Source organism: Lactuca saligna, chromosome 9 (assembly GCF_052625555.1).
Source record: "Lactuca saligna cultivar CGN05327 chromosome 9, ASM5262555v1, whole genome shotgun sequence".
Taxonomy (NCBI): Eukaryota; Viridiplantae; Streptophyta; class Magnoliopsida; order Asterales; family Asteraceae; genus Lactuca; species Lactuca saligna.
In genome coordinates, this window is record NC_136425.1 from 160,069,811 (window position 1) to 160,092,240 (window position 22,430).

General features: G+C 32.4%; 2 protein-coding genes and 1 long non-coding RNA gene across 7 annotated transcripts; 1 reads left to right on the forward strand and 2 right to left on the reverse strand.

The window, feature by feature from the left end:
- Positions 1–5,821: 5,821 nt before the first annotated feature.
- Positions 5,822–10,616, forward strand: LOC145017169 (transcription factor GTE4-like). 4 transcript variants are annotated; one of them, XR_013666403.1, is made up of 6 exons: positions 5,822–8,217; positions 8,309–8,354; positions 8,442–8,558; positions 8,645–8,721; positions 9,200–9,248; positions 10,387–10,616. XR_013666403.1 is itself a non-coding variant. In XM_078975242.1 (5 exons), the coding sequence occupies exons 1-4, from the start codon at positions 6,433–6,435 to the stop codon at positions 8,692–8,694; spliced, it is 1,998 nt and encodes a 665-aa protein (XP_078831368.1). In that variant the 5' UTR covers positions 5,822–6,432; the 3' UTR covers positions 8,695–8,721; positions 10,387–10,616. The 4 variants fall into 4 exon arrangements, 3 of the variants coding, with proteins under 3 accessions (XP_078831368.1, XP_078831367.1, XP_078831369.1); XM_078975242.1 differs by lacking the exon at positions 9,200–9,248; XM_078975241.1 differs by lacking the exon at positions 10,387–10,616 and having other exon boundaries at positions 9,200–9,545.
- On the reverse strand, positions 7,190–12,087 carry LOC145017170 (uncharacterized). Of its 2 annotated transcripts, XR_013666406.1 has the most exons (5): positions 11,729–12,087; positions 11,521–11,653; positions 11,335–11,429; positions 11,147–11,257; positions 7,190–9,729 (listed from the first exon to the last, which is right to left on the reverse strand). It is a non-coding gene; the product is annotated as an uncharacterized LOC145017170 (long non-coding RNA). The 2 variants fall into 2 exon arrangements; XR_013666405.1 differs by having other exon boundaries at positions 11,521–12,084.
- A 5,185-nt stretch (positions 12,088–17,272) lies between these two features.
- Positions 17,273–20,121, reverse strand: IPT9 (isopentenyltransferase 9). The gene is made up of 11 exons (XM_078976575.1): positions 19,795–20,121; positions 19,383–19,436; positions 19,201–19,243; positions 19,020–19,128; positions 18,733–18,931; positions 18,397–18,622; positions 18,214–18,308; positions 18,024–18,118; positions 17,873–17,948; positions 17,660–17,799; positions 17,273–17,568 (listed from the first exon to the last, which is right to left on the reverse strand). Exons 1-11 carry the CDS (start codon positions 20,074–20,076, stop codon positions 17,481–17,483), a joined length of 1,407 nt encoding a protein of 468 aa, XP_078832701.1. The 5' UTR covers positions 20,077–20,121; the 3' UTR covers positions 17,273–17,480.
- Positions 20,122–22,430: the final 2,309 nt, after the last annotated feature.

Genomic DNA, 22,430 nt, shown 5'->3' on the forward strand with positions numbered 1-22,430 from the left:
TTATGGGAAAACAAACAAACCTTTTTATGATACATCCATAAACCATTTTATGAAGTAAATACAAAAATAATGACACTAAAATGCTTATGAACTCACCAATTTAAATGTTGATCTTCTCTTTCAAAATAACTTGTATCATCGGGTCTCCAGTAGACATGTACAGATGGCCAGGTTTTGTGAAGGCGGAGCTTATTCAAGACTCGCCTTATTCTTTTGATACACGTTCATTTTTGGTGTCGTTTAACTTTACAAAGAACACACATGTATTAACCATAATATTTAATGCAATGGACGTTGTTGCTTGATTTACTATATTGCATTGTTATGATACTATACATGATGTCCTCCACCCCAGAACGTTTCCATGGTTCCGGTTTTGGGGTGTGACATTCAGACATTCGCACCAGGTAGATCTCGCAACCTAACTCTCGCATACAAACCCTTACTTTCGGACCGAACACCTTCGCAATCGAGACCTCTCACTACGAACCAGACACTTTCGCATGCGGACCTCCCACCTTCTACACTTTCGACTGAAACTCGCATCCTTCAGACTTTCAGCAGCCTTTGCGTATTCGCTCCCCATTTCGGATTTTGAGCAGTTTCACACTTTACATCATTTTTATGAGTTTTTGACGTGAGATTTACATCAAAATCATATTTTTCACATCCTAGACCCCCTAAACTCATATTTTATCCACATCTTGAAGATTTAGTATATATAAATCATATTTTTCCTTAAAATAATATCTAAAGATAAAAAGATATTATATTACACAAGTGGGTCAAATAGATCCCCTCATATCACCTTTATGTCACTTCTCAAAACCTCATTGGTCAAATCATTATCCATTACACTCTCCAACACCCAATCCACTTTCTTCCTTTCCTTCCATAAAAGGAAACTCCATGAGAATTAAAATCACTTCTCAATTACTTCCAAAACCCACTTTTCTACAAAAAGAACTCTCACCCTTTTCTCTCATTCCAGCCACGTTTTTGAAATGTTCTTAGGCATTCTCTTCTCTTTTTGTTAAGTATTTCCTCAAACTTCTAATATTTCTACATACCTCCATAATAATCTTAAATCATTTACACACATATTCACATATTAACATTCATAGGATCATCAAAATCTCTAAGCATTTTTCAAATGCTCTCGACTTGAAACTCTTCATCCTCAACCTTCCACTCATCAAGAAATCCAATAAGGTGAGTTCATACCCCCTACATTTGCGAGGTTTTCCAAGTTTTAGCGGGGGGGGGGGGGGGGGGTGGGGGATACAAGTTATATCACTAAAACATAATCTAAACTTAAAGGTCGACTTTTCACAGAAAAGTTGGGGTCTGTTCACGGACTGTTTTACCCATCTTAAACTTAGTATTTTTCGAAACTGGTTAATATGTAAATAGTTTAGATTATACATTTCTAAGAACTACTCGTACGCATTCATATGACTTTTCTACAATTTATGGTGATTTTTATAAAACTGTCTATCATTACAAAACAGTTTCGGACCCACATGTGAAAATGAACGTTTTCACTATGGTTAGGGACCACTTTAGGCCAGAATAAAAATTATGGATAAAGTAGACTCGTTTCCTAAGCTCTTACACTTTACGGATCCAGATTTAGACTTACGATGATTTTTCCATAATTTTTCTAAAAACGTGAACAGAAAAGTCAAAAACTAGTAAAATGGGTGTTTTAATACTAAGAGCCCATTTATTTGGTTTAAATATGAAATATTGTTATTTAAAGTAAATTAAACCATTTTCATGTTGAAAATACATACTTATGGGTACCAAAACCTACATTATAATTAACTATTTAAATATAGATTATGAATAGTTAACACCTTTGTAACCTGTTAAGCAAAGGGCATAATTATATAAATTACATATATAATTATTTTACGTCGCTTTCTCTATTATCATGGGAAAAAGGGATAATTACATATACAAACGTTTTCATTACAAAAACAAGTAATCTCATCGAATAAATTTGTTAGACATTGTCTTCATCGTACCTACCGAGGTATAGACGAAAGTCCTGTTTTATAACCAGAATCTCCCAGATGAGAGCGTGGTACTTGTGTATAGATTTATATGAGGCTGATGATCTCACACCCTAACTGTTAGCTACAATTAGACCGGTAGGTTATGGGTGACAAATGTCATAAACACTTCGACGCCCGAAGAACGTCGCGGCAGACAACTTCATTTCTAGCACGGTTATGAAAACTCACATGGGGAAACGATGATACATTTATTTTACACGAAAACACAGTTTCTTCAAAAGGTTTTATAAGTATATCAAACTACGTATTATTATTATAAGTATGGAAAATATTTGTACATTTCGGCCTTGGAACATTTAAGACCATAACTCATTTATATGGAAAATATCGGATTTTATAGAAACAAACACGATTACTTTACAAGGAATGACTTATAATCATTCATGCAAACTCTTATGAACTCACCAACTTAATTGTTGACACTTTTACAAAAAACTTGTATTCTCAGGGAATCATTAAAACAGGTAACTACCACCTTTTGAGGATGAGACGCTAAGACGTCAAATAGATTTTTATCATCATATTGTAATTGACTTTTGAAACATGTAATACTTACAATGATGTAACATTTTCAATCATATTTATGATGATCATGTTTGCTTTGATTACTATTACCCAATTGTTATTATACTATACATGATGTCATCCACCTCAGATGTTTCTGCCATTTGTGGTTTGGGGGTGTAACATTTTTCATGTTGCTAAAATCTTATTTCACCTTTTTTTTCATTTTTTTTATTATTGTTGATTTTTATATTGAATAATGATAATTTCTTGATGAAATATCATTATTTTTTTGCTAAAATATCTTTATTTTTTTTGTTGAATTATCATTATTTTTTTTGCTGAAATATCATAAATTATTGCCAAAATGTCATCCATTATTAAATTTTTTGTATTAAAAAACTATTTTCAGCTTATAAAATCAGTTTATTTTATTTTTTTAATATCTGCAGTAGCATGCCGATGTTAAAGAAAACAAACACACTTCTTATTACAATCTTCAACCATTTGGTCCACCTATTCTACTGTAGAGGGTTGTAGAGATGGTTCACAGACTTCATGAATTTTTGCTTCAGAAAAAACAAACAACACCTAACTAATGTCAGTATTGGTTATAAACAACATCTAACAAGCAAATTCCTAGGCTATAAGGCGTCTTAAGTATAAGACAATTATATCCTACAATTCTTGAAAGGATCTCTTAGCTTACATTATAGCATGCATTTCTAACATTTCACATACTTCAATCATAGCAATATGGATATTTTAGGAATTACTTTTCTTTTTGAGCTCCAGGTGATTGTACGCATCATATATTTTTTTTTCTTTTGAATAAAGTTATTTTTCTTACAAAGATTTGTTAAGATATTAAGATCGTCGGCTTGAGTCTAGAATTACATGAATGTTCATCTAGTTTTCTCAAACCAGGTCTCTAATACAAACTTGTTACGTCCCGATTTTCAACCCAAAAATTTTCATTTTTATTTATTCAAGTTATTAGAGTATAATTACATTATGCGGAAACATGTTGCAAATGCACGTGTGTACATTCGAACCTTGTCGTTCTCACGAATCAATGAAGCACCTGAAAAACATTTATAATCATTTGGATAAGTATGAGGCTTAGTGAGTCCCCTAAAATACCATGTACCGTAATACATATACATGCATACAAATAATGACTCACGATCTTCCAATAATATATGTATCTTAAACTTACGGCCCAACCATTTCGTCTTCAACACAGGTCTATGTGTACTTATGGCTTACATGTGATTTTGTCAACACGGTTTTATGTGTACTTACGACCTACATGACATTTCCTTAACGCGGATCTATGCGTACTTCTAGCCCACATGCCCTTTCATCACCACGAATCTATGTATACTTACGACCTACATGTTATTTTATCAACATGCGGGCCTATATGTACTTACGACCTACATGTGATTTACTCAACATGGGTCTATGTGTACTTACGACCTATATGTCATTTTATCAACATGAGTCTATGTGTACTTACGACCTACATGTCATTCCGTTAACACACGGACATATATGCTCCCGACCTCTTTGTCGTTTCCCCGTTATCCTCTAACTAAATCTAATATCACAACAGTTATGCACATAAAGACTGCATTGTAGACTCGACTAGAACATACATATTTATATTTCCTACTATAGTAGTTTCAAGTACATTTACACTTAAGCACATAGTGATTATACTATCAACTTTACTCTACTAGTTCTCTATCTAACATATATGAATATATATTATAACATATAGTATGGTGCGATAACTCACCTGGACAATTGTTCAAACGATTTGCAGTTATCTGGGCTTAACATATTGGGAATTATTTTGATAAAAAATATTGTTTATAAAATGTAGAGTTGTTTTTTTGACATTTTTTTTGTTAAAAAAATATTTTTTTGTAAACTATAAAATAGTTTTTTAAAAACTAATAGAATAATTTTTTGTTAAAATATAGATTATTTTTTTGAATTTGTTGACTAGTTTTTTTGGTACATTTTACTACTTTTTTGGTAAATTTGATTACTTTTTTCCAAAAATATGAAATACTTAGTGTGTGAGTATATATATATATATATATATATATATATATATATATATATATATATATATATATATATATATATATATATATATATATATATATATATATATATATATATATATTAGGTTCAAAACAGTAGTCCATTCTTACAAAAAAAGTAGTTAAGTTTAATAAAAAAGTAATCAAATATAGCAAAAAAATAGTCAAATTTACCAAAAAAACCAGTCAATTAATTCAAAAAAATAATCTACATTTTCGCAAAAAATTATTCTATTAATTGTTAAAAAAACTATTTTATATTTTATAATAAAATAGTTGTCAAAAAACAACTCTATACTTTATAAAAAATATTTTTAATCAAAATAATTTTCAAAAAAAATACTCTCTATTAAAAAATAAAACAAAAATTAAAAAAATAAAAAACCGTAGTTTTTTAGCCCAAAACCGTAGTTAAAAAAAACGTAGATTTTACCCAACCCGTAAGTTTTAAAATAACCTACGGTTTTATTTCTTCAAAATATTTTTTTTTTACGAAACACGAAGCAGTAGATGAATTAGCGAAACAGTAAACAGATATAAATACCTACTGTTTCGTGGGTTAGTTTTGGACAAATTCTAATTTTTGGTTAAAAATTATTAATCACTTCTTTAATTTGGCTAGATTAGTAACTGCTCCAATTATAAATATAGTGACATAATTAAGAAAAAAAAACAATGTCAAAATCATAATTTGATAAACATAGTGATTTTATTGTAATTCAAAAAAAGTTGTTACATACATAATTGGTCATTTTATTGATATTGAAACAAAATTATAAATATAATAACATAGTTGCGAAAGAAAAAACTCAATGTCTAATAATATAATGATTTTTTTTTGCAATTTACCCTAAAAATAAAAAATAAAAATAACTATATTAAATGTACAACACTCATTTCAATTTTAAAGTTAACCATATTCACAACAAAAACCTCTTAAAGGGCTACATCTACACTTATAAACAAATTTAGGCTGTATTTAAAAATATAACAAACAACACGGACGAGTTTTGCTATTTTGTCCAAAATATAATAGAAAGTAATCAACTTTTATATAAAAAGCGGCAACTAACCGACATAGTCAAATAGGAATCGAAGCGCGTGTGATATAAAATAAGCAGCCACCACTACTCGCGCTTCATCAGTCAGAGAGAGAGAGAGAGAGAGAGAGAGAGAGAGAGAGAGCTCCGATCTACAACACTTCTGAATCGCCCCCAATTTGCAAACCCTAATTTTTATCTTTTTCATTTTTTAATTTTATCTTTTTTCAATTTTTCTTGATTTTATTATTTTTATTATTTTTTAATTTTATTTTTTCCCCTCTTTCGTCAAGGATCAGGATCGTCATACCACCGAAAAACCCTGATTCCGTGTGAATTTTGATCTCCGTTTTTCTCCGATTCGAAGCGTTCTTACCATCAGATCTGGTTTTAGGGTTCGATTTCTGTGATTTTACGGTTCGATTTTGTTCGTAGGGTTCGATTATGTTTTCGTTCCGGGGTTTGATTTGTTGAATCTTTCTGGTTGTTTTTCAAACCCTAGCTTCATCGAACCAATTCGATTTCTTCGTTTTCCTTCGAAGAAATCGGAGTTCTTCTGGTTGTTCTGATAAAGTTAGGGTTTTCTTTTACTTTTTTTCCTTTTTATTTTTTTGAAAGAATAAAAGCTAGGGTTTATAAATTTTCGATTTTGTTAATTAGTTTTCTCAGAGAGTGAGTGTTCGTATATGTATGGCTTCAGGGACATTAGATGCGGATAAGATAAACAAAGAGAAGAGTAAGTGGGTCGAGGGCAATAAAGTCTATACTAGAAGACCTAAAAAGGGTAATAAAAACGCCGCCACCACCGTCGCCGTCTCCGCCGTTACATCTACCACCGCCACCCCACGTTCTCCGGTCACCACCGCGACCCCCGCTTCTCCAATCACCACCGCAAACAACGACCAAACCCTAGCCACCGAAGACGCGAATTTTCAAAGGGAGCAAACGTTGAGACGGATATCAGAAGCCTCGAACGATTCTTCCAGTCAAAATCCACGGCATGAAGATGTTGCTGTGGAAACCGTTGTTCCTAACGGAAATGGAATCGCAAGAAGACCTATTGTCACGTTGGTGGATGATCGTGTGAAGGTTTATCTAGAAGCTTCAACGCCCAAAAACGAAATTAAGGAGGTTAGGGCGAAGTTCAAGGCGGAATTGGATCGAGTTAGAAGTTTATTTCAAAAGCTTGAAGAGAAAGAAGCTGAAATCACCGATTACTCAACCAATCTTGCTACTTCCGGCAATGATGAAACCTACACTCATCCTCAGTATCCAGGTAATGTCCCAATAGATAGACGAACACTTCTTAGAGTGAATTCAGAAATGGGTACAGATTACATGGACAGAAGAGCTTTATCAAGGGTTCATGCTGAAATAGGTCCTGATGTTATAGCCAGAAGAGCCTTAATGAGGGTCAATTCCGAAATTGGTCCTTTATCAAATCAAGAAACAACACAAACAACACGATTCAGACCACCTCTAAATGTATCAGTTCTCGACAACAGCCTTGGAACTGGTGAATTTGTTGAAAAAGAGAAAAGAACACCAAAAGCTAATCAATATTACAGGAATTCAGAATTCCTTCTTGGAAAAGATAGATTACCTCCTGAAACTAACAAGAGATCGAAATCAAACAATGGAAGAAAATACAACAGGGAATCGGATTACACCATTGGTTTAGAAAGACACAAGAATCAAGTGTTTAGAAATTGTAGCAATTTGCTTCAGAGGTTAATGAAGCATAAACATGGTTGGGTGTTTAATGAGCCTGTTAACGCGAAGCTTCTTGGACTCCATGATTACCATGACATCATTAAACACCCCATGGATTTTGGCACAATTAAGAGCCGATTAGCTCAAAACTTCTACAAAACACCTGGTGAATTTGCAGAAGATGTCAGACTCACATTTCATAATGCCATGACTTATAATCCTCAAGGGCAAGATGTCCATGTTATGGCTGAACAGCTATCAAATATCTTTGAAGAAAGATGGGAAGTGATTGAATCAGATTGGAGAAATGGAACAAGTTATGATACAAATTCAAGAAAGTCTCAGGCTCAGGTGAATAATTTTCCACATGCTCCTATGAGTCTACCTTTCTTGAATAGACAAAAACCATCCAATCTTGCCCCTGTGAGTAGGACACCAGCACCCAAGAAACCTAAAGCCAAAGATTTAAACAAGAGGAACATGACATATGAAGAGAAGCAAAAGCTGAGTGCAAATCTTCAGAGTTTACCTTCTGAAAAGCTTGACAATATTGTTCAGATTATCAAGAAGAGTAATACTTCACTTTCACAACATGATGATGAGATTGAAGTTGATATCGATAGTGTTGATATTGAAACTTTGTGGGAGCTTGATAGATTTGTTACAAATTATAAGAAGAGTTTGAGTAAACACAGAAGGAAAGCTCAACTTGCTCAACAGGCAAGATCTTTAGGTGGAAATGTTAATCCGACCATGGTGCAAGTATGAATCATTTCCAATTTATTTTTTCTTTAAACTTTTTTTTTTTTTTTTTTTAAATTCATGTTTTTGATTTTATTATGTTATATTGCAGAATCCAACAAAATCTATCCCGGAAGGACTAAAGGATAAGAAAGCAGGTAACTTTAAAGATTTTTGAGTTTTTATTTTTCTTTTAATTATTTGTATGCATGTGGTGATAGATTGTAATTTGGTTTGATAAGCAGATGAGAAAAATGTTGGTAATAGTCCTCCTACAAATCAAGGAGATGTTAATGGTGATAATGTGAGTAGGTCTAGTAGTTCAAGCAGTTCAAGCAGTGATTCTGGATCATCTTCAAGTGGTAATTTACTATTTTAGCCTTTGTTAGGATGCTCTTTATATGGACTTGTGTTTAATTGAAATGTTTTAATTTTTTTTTGTATGTAGATTCAGACAGTGACAGCTCATCTGCAGATGGATCGGATGCGGGGCGTTGACCTAGGAGTTGACTGGAGCAGATTAAGGTAGCCTAAGCTTTTTAATTAACATATATGCTAATTTTTACTAGCTCATTAATTGAAATCAATACAAAATTTGCATGATATTATTTGTTCTTGAAAGCTAAAATGGTAAACATGTGTTGTCTTGATTGATACTCTATATGGTAAGGTTTTATGTTTACCAGTTTGAAATTTGATCAACCTTGTTTGTTTTAACTTGTGTTGAAAGTAGATTGTGAATTGCAGCATCTAAAATAAAGGATCTGAAGATAAACTAAGATTGCTGCTCATTCTCTTGTTACTCTTAAAGAGTATTATTATATATTCTTATCTTTTTTATTGGATGTACTTGGTGAATAAATCTAATGACTAATGTCGATCATTTTTTAGCCCTTTTGAGTTTCTCTTTGAATAAATAGCAATGTCATTCAAATACACATTATTGTTGTTTGTTATACGGATTGCAAGGCTGATTATTTATTTCTCTTTCCTTATTTTGCAGATTATGGTTGAACTTTGTGAAATTTGGAAAAATACTTTTCGTATGAAAGGTGTGTTAGAAAAGAACAAAATTTAGGATGTATGAATTAGATTTTTGTTAGGAATATGGTGTAGCAAAAATAGGTTGCTAAAAATTGCTACCAGTGTTAGTTTAGGTTTTTGATACTATTGACCAAATCCAAATCCAAATCCAAATCCAAATCCGCTGGATTGTTTTCATCATAAGTTGTGGGTGAGTGGGTGTTTGATTCTTTGTAATAATAATAGTTATGCGACATCTGCCAAATTAAAAACATAGGTGTAGTAGCCATGTATGCATGTACATACACTTTGTTTTGTTTGTTGTATTTCTCAACTTTGCACCTTTACCCTTTTCACCATATATATATATATATATATATATATATATATATATATATATATATATATATATATATATATATATATACTTTTCCAAGCCAAGGCTTTGTTACTCGTAGTTTGAAAGTGAGCCGACTAGCACTTCTCCACACCATTTTTCCTTGGTCTCACCTGCATGCAAACATTATTTATTGATTATTAATTAATTTTTACATAAAACATAAAATGTTGTGTATCAGAAAATGCGTAACTGCATTAAATCACCACATATTAAATTACTTTGTGCGATTATGAAGATCGGTTTAGACCTGTGTTATATGATTTGCTAGATTGGTGTTATTCTAGCTACAAATTTGTTAGGTAACATTTGACATTATGATACATGAATAAGGATCTAGGTTTGGATTGTTGTTAAAAACCCAAAGTGAGAATATGATTTATGAGAATGTAATACATATTAAAATGATCATTTTTAGCATATTTACATGTTTTTATATGGAAGTCAAATATATTGATAAAGCGGAATTGGTAAGGTATCATATAAAGGTATGTATCTTCTTAATAAAAAATAATTAATCAACTAATGACGCCTGCTCACACACAATGTCCTTGTTATGAAATACTTGCTAAAATAATGGTGAAGGTGGATTGACCCTTTCATTCATCACTTAGTTCAATGGTATCATTTGCCTTATATTTTTTTTTTTTCACACCAAACTTATGTCTCATGAAGCAGTGGGTTTATTTGCATTATATTGTTATATAATACACTTTATTCCCAATAGGCTAAAGGCCTAACACTTTTTTCTAAATGAATATGTATTTCAGATAACTAGAGGATACGCTCAAGTGAGAGACATTTTGGAGTATCCGATTTAGAGATACAAATGAAGAGTCGAAAGATATTTGTATCTATGGATGAAGTTAAGATACATATAGCGCGATATATCTATTTTCATGTTTTGATGAATTTAGTAACACTATCCGATGTTACTAGAATTAAGATTGTGCTATTACTCTTTATGGTTATGGTTGTATGGAATTTTTTTTTGGTTAAAGTGTTACACAAGATCCCGAAAAATCCCTAATCCTTAACCCTAACGATCTTATATATACTCGATGTTTCCTAAATTAACCCTAATTCAATAGTATAATTACCAAATACCAACCCACTAGAATGTTAGGAAACTAATTAATAATACAATGAACTATTTGCATTATATACTATATGTTCAACTTTATTCTCAATAAACTAAAGGGATAACACTTTTTCTTAATGAATATATAACTAGAGGATCGATAGTAATGGAGACACGTAATATAGCATGTCATAAAGGATAGATTTTTGTATCTATGAATTAATGTTGGAGGCTTAGTTTTATACTTTATTATTAGTTGATACTTGATAGTCATCTTTTATTCATATCACTTGTTATGTAGTAGTTTTATTTAGTTTATTGATAAGGATTAAGGATTAGGGTTAGTTTAGGAAACCTCAGAGTATATATAGATCATTAGGGTTGGGAATTCACCAGAACTGAATGAGCAAACTAAACAAAAGCAAGTGGAAATATGAGTAAAAACTTACGCCATTGACAATGTAGCAGAACCCTTTCACAGCTTCGGTTCCACCATCTTGTGTTCGTTTTGTAAGAGCAGTTATCTCTTCATGTGATAAACTATTTGCTAGAGGTGTAGCCTTCATTTCAAAACACCCATAAGTGTGGAAAGTACGCAAATAAGTAACATAGAATAGAAAGCAAGTAATACTAATACCTGAGAAAACAATGGCAGAATTGTAACAACAGCATGACCTCATAAGCAATTGGCACAGTGGAGTTCACTGGGTTGCTGATCTAATGCACAAGTGCCTGAAGAAAAGCACATTCATATAACCAGAAACAGAATCATGAAAAGTTGAATGTGTTAAACATATGTTTGAAAATGGTGATGGATACTCACATGAGGGCAGTATTTGGCAATTGCAGTGTAACCAACCACCTCTATATAACAAAAACATCACATGAACAGATCAAGCTTGATTAAATAAACTACAACGACGAAGAGAAGAATCACAATTCGACAGATCGGAACCCTAGAAATGATCATTCGCAGAAATGAACACCTGTAAGATTGAAAGCAGAAGAGGAATGATTAAGTTGTGATGAACCTCAGATCTGGTGTTGACGTGGTTGACAATCTGACATCTGCGACGACACCGGGAGTGACAGCTATGTCGGAAAGGGTAGGTACGAGAGGGTTTAGATTCATGAGAAAGACAAGCGGCTGTCGAATACCGCCGGCTGCTCCCAAGACGGCGAATTTACGCTCCGGAGCACACTCCGATGTGTAACCCCAGCGGAGTAAAGAAGAAGAAGAAGAGGAAGAATTCTTGAGGATGGATCTGGATTCTGGACATTACAGACTTCATTGTTTTCTCCTACCTGCTGTTTCCAGAGTGATCAAGCGACAGAGAAGTTATTGGTTACCAGGCAAAAGCTGAAAGTGATTAATTACTTCAACGATTGTAATTTGTAATTGAAAATTTGAAAAGGGATGATGATTAGGAGGATAATCAACTTTTTTGACTTAGTAAAAAAAGAGTATTTAATCTTTCTTGTTGTGTATGTATTATAATTTATAAATAAACTTAGGTCAATGTTCACGTATTACCAAGAAATTTAGGTTATTTTGTCTATGTATTACCAATAATCTTAGATTGGTGTCCTCCTAATAATCTTAGGTCACTGACAACAACAAATTTATCGGATAATTTTACAAATTAGAAAAAAGAAATGCTTATGTGGATATTACATGCTTATGACAAAGATTATCTCTTCTATGAATGAGATTACACACCGTTACAAATCAGAGTTCGAGTAGTTTTTCTCAAACACAAACAATCACACAACAATCAAAGCTTCTTACAAAGAAATTGTTTATGACATGTTTGTCTAGTGTAGAAGAAATTGACAATGGTAGGTTCTTAATTGTGGAAATTCACTACAAAGGACTATTTGTTCCGAAACCGATAGTATACTTCGACCTTCTTAAAGCTTTTGTTAGGGATGTTGATTTTAGCACCACATTTTTGAAGAAGTTCATATATTTTCTTGAAAAGTTGACTAACAAGAAGCATGATGACACTTACTATTGTCTTGGACAAAGGTCATTGGAAGATGGGTCGAGAGGACTGAGAGATAATGATGATATGTTAGGTTTCTGAATGTTGGGCATGATACTGAAGGAAGGGTAAGTGTATACACATTAATCACCGCAATGAACCTATACTTGAGTGGACTTAGGAAGATAAAGCAGAAGACATGCAAAAAGTGATAACTTTGACGATGATATGTATTCATTTATGCCTAATTACTTATATGTTGATCACGAAACATATGATGAGTATACCATTTGAAGAAGTCTCTTGATCCGTTTTGAGCCACATAATTGTTATTCTTAGATATGATGTATATGATATCGGTGATGCAGTAGATGAGGGTACATAAGTCCATGTGTTCCCCATTCATGATCCAAAATCATAAATGGGATACATATGTAGCTTTAAAGAACTTAAGTAATTGTTTAGCATTTTTGTTGTTTATAATGGGTTTAACTTATGGTATGAAAAAAATGATTCAATTAGGTTATTCACCAGATGTTATTAAAATGACAATAACTCAACATGTCCTTTTTAGATTATGGCCTTACGGGCTACTCAAATGAGTAAGGAAATATCTTTCCATATCAAGTTCTTAATTAATGAGCTGACATGCTAGGACATTCACAATTAGTCTGATTGTAACTTATTCTTGGATAAAACAACACTTTATAAATGAAATAATCAAAAATCCCAAGATAAGCTATAGAAAAATAAGGCCTGAAGTTACAAAAAAAAAAATCATCTTTAATGGTAGTATTGACCGGTATAGAATTAAAGTATGAATTAAATGAGATAGGGGCAATCTGATGACATATTATGAAAAGTTGTTGAGTTATGGTGAGCCAAAACGCTCCTCTTATTAGTGACGAAAATCCTCATCCGTGTCGCCATCGTCATTGCTTCTGTCTCCCATCGGCCATCGTTGCCAACGCCATCAACAATCCTCCATCATCGTTGTTGCCATCGCTTCCTTCTTCCATCGACATCATCAAAATCGTTGGTAATCAAATCGATTTCTCCAAATATTTTCTCCAAATCGGAAAAAGAATTAGTAATCAAATTATCCAAATCGTTTTGCTATATAAATTAGGGTTGAATCAATTGTATATATACCTTCTTTTGACACTTTTAGTTGATTATAATGGTTAAAATTAAGTTATATTAACACTTTTGTAGGTCTGAATTGAGGATGTTTGGCATCTTGTTTCTGTTTTCTGTTATCTTTGGGACTATCTAGTAGTCATTTAGCATGTTTTCAAATGTTATGCATTTTATAGATACAAACATGCTTTCTGATTATGTCCAAAAGAATCCACAATCAGGTTTTTGTGATTTTGGATGCCAAAACAGTTGGTGTTGATCAGTTTGGTAGTTCATGCTCAAATATTTGTTAGTTTTCTTTAAAGTTCTTGCAATTTTGAATGCCAAAACAGTTGGTACTTGGTAGGTTAAAACATGTGATTTTTTTAATAGATTGTTGAAACTCACCAATGATTAGATCAAGATTCATAAGAGTTGCAATTGTTTTGTGATTTTTTTACACAATCGTGTTTATTCAGTACGTTGAATTTGGGTTGTTTGATTATCTTTTTACACAATTGTGTTTATTCAGCAAGGTAAAATAGTAATTTTTCATCAGTCAGCACATTCAGTCAGATATACAATCAAACATAATGGTTTCTTACACAGTTAGTGTGACATCCCAAAAGTTAGGTCTAAAACTGTAGACAGACAGTTCACCGCGAAACTCTTTGTAAATTGACCTATGAAGCTTAAATGCATATTTTGAAAAATATATAGTCTCATTACAACTATTATAAGATACCAGCTGGTATCTTACTTCCATTGGTGGAAAATCTCAAATGAATCATAAAGCACAAACTGCAACCCTAGTTAATACGTCTGAAAAACTAAAAATTTGTATTAAGCAGTTGTGAGCAAAAACACACATTTTAATTTCATAGTAAATTTTCCCATGTTTTCAAAAATATAAAAAAAAATACATCCAAGACGAAGGTCGTATGCAAAAGATACGACAATTATAAGAATACAAACCAACAAACACTAATTTTCTTTAAACTGCTAAAACCGAATCGATCCGTCGAGGCAGTTGCACACCTCAGATAGAAATTCCGAGAGCGTTTCTGGACTCAAACTATGGTCTAGTATTTAATTCCATACTTGAAATATTTTTAGCAAAAATATCTGCAAAAGTCGAAAAATCGGATGTTTCAGGTCAATTAGACACGAAACTTTAAACCCGATTTCCTAGAGTTCTACAACTCGAAAAATTAATCCGTTCGAGTTTTTGGAATACTTGAACTCTACTCTATCATACGTCACTTTCGAAAAAAAAATATTAGACCTCGGGAACTTGGCACACAAACAGGGTCGGGCCAAGACGACTGGAGGCCCGGGGAAAAATAAAAAATGGGGCCCTTCAAAAATTTTATGTATTCGTATATTACACTGTTTTATACATATAATAAAAATATGTTTAAATTTGTACACCATAGGATGGGGAAAACTAAAAGTACAATGCTATTAGAAGTACAAAAATATTAAAGTCTCATCCCCTTTGTTTCTTCATTAACTTTTAGAGTCTAGTTCTGTTTCTGTACACAAGTTGTTGCCCTCCAACTGAAGTAGATTTATCATCGACAAAAAGTTGTTAGGCGAATTGCTTAAATTGAGAGTACCTATTGTTGTTAATAACTTGGAAGTAGTTGAAAAAACTATACAACAACAGAAATTTCTATACACATCAAAGACATAGAAATAAAAAGAGTAACATTTCATAAATCAAAATTAAGAATATTAACATTACAAATCGAAATAAGCAATGGAGTTCAAGAACTATCTCTAACTCAAAAATATTAACATTCGATTATGCCTCTAACTTGAATAAGCTCATAAAAATCAAATTTCAAAAATAATAAGAAAATTCAAGAACAATAGAACATACAAAGATTCATAGTCAGATTATCAGAAATCAATTTCACCTCTAACAGTCTCTTCTAAAATACTGAACCTTCAAATTTATAGCAATTAAGAAAGAAATTCAATTAAGGCAGTGACTGGAACTCTCGATTCAAGTCTCTAGGCCAGATTCCTAAAATAAATCAAATAACTTAATTAACTTCCCATTGGTGCTATATCAGAAAAAGAAAATCGACAAAAAGAAGGGAAACAATAGAGTTTTCCGTTTTCTGAAATCGTGAAAAGAACTAGACACAATCAGTCTCTCAGTTCTAAAATAACATTCAATTCACTAATGGTTGTTGTGGACGAATTTAGAAAATTAGAAAAGAATGAAAGAAATCAATTAACTTGAAATTTTGAATATGAAATAGAAGAATGATCATTAACTCTTGCTTTTGGAGAAGACGTCATTTGGATTTTCCATGGCAATGTTTGGATTTTCCATAGAAATCTAACTGTTAAAGAGTTACAATGCCTTGGAATTCGTATGCACGCCGGGTAAGTATCATTCTCTCCCACACTCCATATTTTGGATTAGTTCCTGATCAAAGTATTGAGGTTTGAAGTAGTCCAATGTGCTAAAAAGTAATGGGTTGTTAACATATAGCCAAAATAACAAGTTAAAAATTGGAGCACTTTGGCATTTGAAGGTCCGGGATGGTCACCCAGCTTGCCCAGACCCATGGGCCGGCCCTACACACAAACCTAGGTGTGTTTTTGGGACTTTTTGAGAGTGTGACATCACCATGGTCTACCACCCTTATAAGAGTTAATAAAAAAAATAAGCCAACCCTTGGATTTCCTTCCTCCCCACTGTTGGATCTATATGTCTAAGAATCATTATAGAGTGATATTGCTAATAATATATGATCTTATAAGATCACACCTTTATCAAGTTAGCACAATTTATATATTTATTTACCAAATATTTTACTAACAACTTTAATTTACCAAATATTTTCGAAGTTTAGGAAGAAAAATCAGGAAAGAATATCATACTATTCAGGAAAGAATATCATACTATGAGCATAGACAATATGCTATGCACATCTACACCAACTTTAAGAAAAAAACATACAAATACTAAATATGTGAAGCTTTTTGGACTGTTACACATGCATCCACTATACTAAGACTTAAAAGAAAATAAGATTGATCTACACAACTAGCTATGATCACTTGATTGAGGACTTTCACGTGTTTGGATGTTTATCTTATGTTCATGATCGTATTGAGAAACATGATAAGTTTGGTACCGAAAAAAGTCAAACTTCCTGATTTTTTTTTTTTTTAATCACCTCATCAACGTATTGATTTAATACCACCATTCAAAACCATTTACAAAGCATATTAGTTAAAATCAGAAAATATAATGATCATTATCACATATTTTTATGAATGTATTTCATTGAATTTTAACTGATATACATTGCCAATGGCTTAGTATTGTTGTATTTTTGTTGATTTTTAAGTAATATATTTTACAAATGGTTTAAAACTATTATATTAAAGTAGACTATTAATACAATAATTCAAACAAATAAAAAAAAAAGTCACAATATTTTAAAATGGTCCCAATATAGTCGTTAAATTTGTATTTCACTGTTCAAAACTTAGGATTTTGGACTGAACTTATGTTTTTTAGTAAAGCATAAGCACCAAATTATTAATTTACTCTAATTCTTAATAAACATATCAATCATTCCTAATTTAATAATACTCATTCAAATATTACAATTTTCTATCTCTTCCAAAAAGATAATCAATCGCTCACAAGCTAATTAGCAATCAATTCGGTCTTTCGACTTTGATTTTGACTTATCCAGTTTAAAACATCTGAACAATCCTCTTGGTTGATGAAAACCCTGTATTATATGTTTAATGTCAATTTATTTATTTAAAAAAAAAAATAGTAAAATGATTTTTTCTTTTACTAAAAGATAGAAAAATGCAAACCCTCTTTCAGTTCGATAGGTTTTTAGTTGTGAGATTTCTCGTCGATCCGACATGTCTTTTTTCATTGCAAGTGATTTAGGGACTATCAATTTCTTGTTTTCATCATGGTATGAATTATATATAAAATTAAGTACTTCTTCCTGAAATTAAATTGAATTTAGAGATTAAAATATTGGAAAAAAAATTAATAAAATTTTAGAAGATGAGTCATACGAGGGGTCTTGATGCATCAATCCAATGATATATCGGCTCATTGCGAAACCATGTTAATTGTCGTTTTGCAAAATTCCTTACAAAAAAAAAAGGAATAAAAAAAATAAGGAATGTTAATTAAAAAATATAATTTTTTTTTTGAAGGAATCACCTTGATGCTTTTTGAAATTCAGATAAAAACGCATAAAATTCACGTGTTGAACTTCTACCCCCTTGTTCTTCACACTTTAAGAGGTATTCCATAGCCTACAATTTTCCATTATATTATATAAAAAAATAAATGAAAGCCAAAAATAATTAAAAAAGAAAATAATAACCACATATAATATTAAATTAAATACCTGTCTATAACCTATTGCTCGTGTAGCTGAATTTGAATTTGGTTCAAGACCCAAATCCAGAAGCCATTTTGCCTCAGATAAAATTCCATTACCTCCTAATTACATAACATAAAAAAAAAAAAAAAAAAAAAAAAAAATCTTTATTCTTTTAACAAACCCAAAAGCTATAAAAATATAACTCACCTGAAATCATATCTTCACACCGAAAGTCAATTGACCTATAAAGATCTGTTCTTGATGTTGAAAGAAAAAAACAAATGAACTCATAATCCAAATCCTTTTCCTTTTCCTTTTCATCCAAATTAGTAGAAATGTCAAGGTCAAGGTCAAGATCCGTTGACTTTGACCCCTTTTGTCCCTTGAAAGAATCATAAGGTACTGGAAATGCTGATGGAGGTAACCCTGTAGACTACAATACAAAACAATTTACTTTAATTTTCACCCATAATAACAACTTATTACTCATAAGATTCATCATCTGCAATTTGCCTATTGATGAACATTAAAAGTTAAACTGACCTTAATGATTTCAAGCTTACGATGTAATCGATACCAATCATTCGAAGGTAAAGATTCAGCAGTTGGATCACCTGATTTAGCAACAAATTTTACAGCAGAATCCCAATCATAGTTTCTGACAAAATCAGAAAGCAAAGATTGCACTTCTAAAGTAATTTCTGGAGTTGCCTTTGGGACATCTGGTTTCCCATATATAAACCTTTCACATGATTAAACAAGTCTTTAGAAAAAAAAAAAAAAAAACAGTATTAACAGATATGAAAAGGTTTATATGTATTAGAATATACCATCTTAAGTATAATCCAGTTCCTCCAGTAACTATTGGGACATGACTTCTATTAAGAATATCTTTTGTAGCTTGTCTTCCATCATCATAGAAGTTTCCAGCAGAATAATCTGGTTGAAAGAGATAAAGATGGTTAGTTTGTAGACTGAAACAATGGTTTACAGCATTTAAGGGATAAATACCTTCAGCAGGGTGTAATATGTCAATTAAGTGATGTGGCACTTCCTGCAAAAAATCATAACAGTTGAATGTTTGTGAACTATGAAAGTGTTGATGCAAAGCTACAAATGAAAACTATGATGCCAGATGTATGCATTTGAAGATAAGGATTGTGATTTGTGAATGTGTTTCAACTCAATGTTACCTGTCTTTCACTTGTAGATGGTTTTGCAGATCCAACATCGAGACCTTGATAGACCTGGCATGAGGAAGAACATCACAAGTGATTACGAAATTGACCAATTGAGTGTAGATTTCAACGTCCTTATACTCAATTCGACGATGAATGAACACCAATTTAAGCTTGGATCATGTTATACAGTACACAGTATCAAGTTCGTATATGTCATCATTGATTCGGAGAACATAAGTACAACCCTATTTGTAATTCTGAAATCACTTCGCAGCTGAAACTAAGATTTTTCTACCATTTTTCTCATCAAATACTCATTTTCCTTAAGCAAATCCAGTGAACAGAAAGGATTGACGATTGAGAAGGATTGATACACTAATAAACTTCGAAAGTCGGAATTAGATAGAGCTAATTCTGTACATACCTGGACAGAGTCTGCGCTAATTATCTCGCCATTAAGCTTTTTAGCGAGCTCTAATGCGAGCCGGCTTTTTCCGGCGCCGGTAGGACCAGATATAACAATGACTTTCTCCTTCTTCGGCTTTGCGGAGGCAGAGCACTGGAAGGTACTAAACAGTCGTATCCGGCAGCACTGGCGACGGTGGACGAGGAAGGAGAGGGCGGAAGGAGAGAAGAGAGATGTCTCCGCCGGTGCATACGACAGCCGGAGGTAACTCATGGTAAACCTTCCGATAACGGTATTCATTCGCCGATACTTCCGCCGTCGTTACATTAGCAATGCGTATTTGAAGAAACGCCAATTAGATAAAGGTACTCAATTCTAGAAAATATACTTTTACATATTTACAGTATATTAGTTTTTACTTTTTTACTGTTTTTTTTGTTTACTTTTGTTGCTGTTTTGCAAACAGAATGCTAGAATGCTGAGTTGAATAGTTCTAATATCATAATTATCTCTAAATAGTATTAAGGGATAATGACTTGAAAGGGTAACGAACTTTCGATTTTTTTCACATTTAGTCACTAAACTTTTTTTTGTTATCTATTTGCCATTGAACTATTGAAACTGTTCACATTTTACCCTTATGACCGGCTGTTACCGGTCATAAGGGTAAAATGTGAATAGTTTCAATAGTTTAGTGGTAAATAGATAACGAAAAAAAGTTTAGTGACTAAATATGAACAAAATCGAAAGTTCGTTTCCCTCTAAAAAGTTCAATAATTAAATGTGAACAAACTTCCTCTTGTATTATGTTTTAGCAAATTATTTATTTTTGTTAAATTGTAGCAACATTTGTTGATGAAGAAATCTATGAAATAAAAAAGAAAACAAAACCCTAAAAATATATTAAAAAAAAAAAACAAAACAAAAAACCGAAACCGAAATAAAAAAACCAATGGTTTGACATTTTCCACAATAAAAAATCAAAATTTTCAATCTGATTTGGTTTTATAAAAAAAAGGAACCATTCTCACTGATGTGAATTAGACCATTGGTTAGACATGCGGAATTTGTGACATCCCATGAATACGTAGTTACAACATCGTCTGAACTCGGAATTCATAGTAAGGAGTTAGAGTATCATCGCATGAATACGTAGTTACAACATCGCCTGAACTCGTAATTCATCACCTACAGGTTATGGGCCAGCTGGTGTTTCCACTGGGTTGTCTAGAATAGTCTGTGGTCGTCATTTATACTTTGGTAGATGACTACATCGCCACATTGTCGGTTAAGGTTATGGTATCTTCTTTCATCCTACATCACCTATTCATCATCATATATTTACCTAATTATCATCGCCTTTCTATCATCACATATATCTCATCATTTTATTTCATCACACACCAACTATTTCATCTACCCATGTTTCATCCGCAACATATTTGTAGATATAAAATAAATATACTGTTTAAATCCTTTAAAACATGTATAAAATCGTTCATCTAGCATAGACAACAAGTATTTAAATAATATGCACACATAGCACGTAATTTATATAAAATACTTCATATCTATGTGTAAGATGAAAGTAACTATATATACCATAAAAATCCCATAAATGCTTCCTAACTTCAAACCCCAAGGTTTACTCTACTAAAGATTCATATTCTCGGCTCTCTGGACCTAGAAGGGTCTACATTCCTAACTTCAAACCCCAAGGTTTACTCTACTAAAGCTTCATATTCTCGGCTCTCTAGACCTGGAAGGGTTCAGATCTATAACACAAACTTGCAAGAGGGGTTTGAGGCATTCAAAACCCCAAAGATGAAGTGATTCAAGTCCTAACCCCAAAATGGAATCTACATAATAGGGAAGGAAAGGGGTTCATTTTTGTACCTCAGAATGAAGCTCCTTACTTGAATAACTCAGAACAATAACCTTCCTTGGTCCCTCTTGCTGGAACTCTTCTCCTTTCTTGCAAAATCACACTAAAAATCTCAAGATAGCTCTTCCTCTCACTCTACACACTCAAGCTCGCTAGGGTTCTCACTTATGGGAAAGGTAGTCGCAACTGAAGGCAATAAGTGCCTTTAAATACGGCTCGGACCCAAAGATTTAGGGTTTCTGCCAACAGCATGGACTCGTCGAGTCGCCTCACCGACTCGTCGAGTCCATTCATTAATCTGAGTCATCAGTCGTGACCTTACTCGACGAGTTGAGGCGTCAACTCGTCGAGTCTCTCTTCTTAACTCAAAAGAAAAATACTTAAATTATGATACATTGAAATCCGGATGTTACATTTTGTTTTTTTGTTTCATAGATTTCTTCATCAACAAATGTTGCTACAATTGAACAAAAATAAATAATTTGCTAAAACATAATACAATAGGAAGTTTGTTCACATTTAGTCATTGAACTTTTTAGATGGAAACGAATTTTCGATTTTGTTCACATTTAGTCACTAAACTTTTTTTCGTTATCTATTTGCCACTAAACTATTGAAACTGTTCACATTTTACCCTTATGACCGGTAACAGCCGATCATAAGGGTAAAATATGAACAGTTTCAATAGTTCAATGGCAAATAGATAACGAAAAAAACTTTAGTGACTAAATGTGAACAAAATCAAAATTTCGTTACCCTTTCAAGTCCT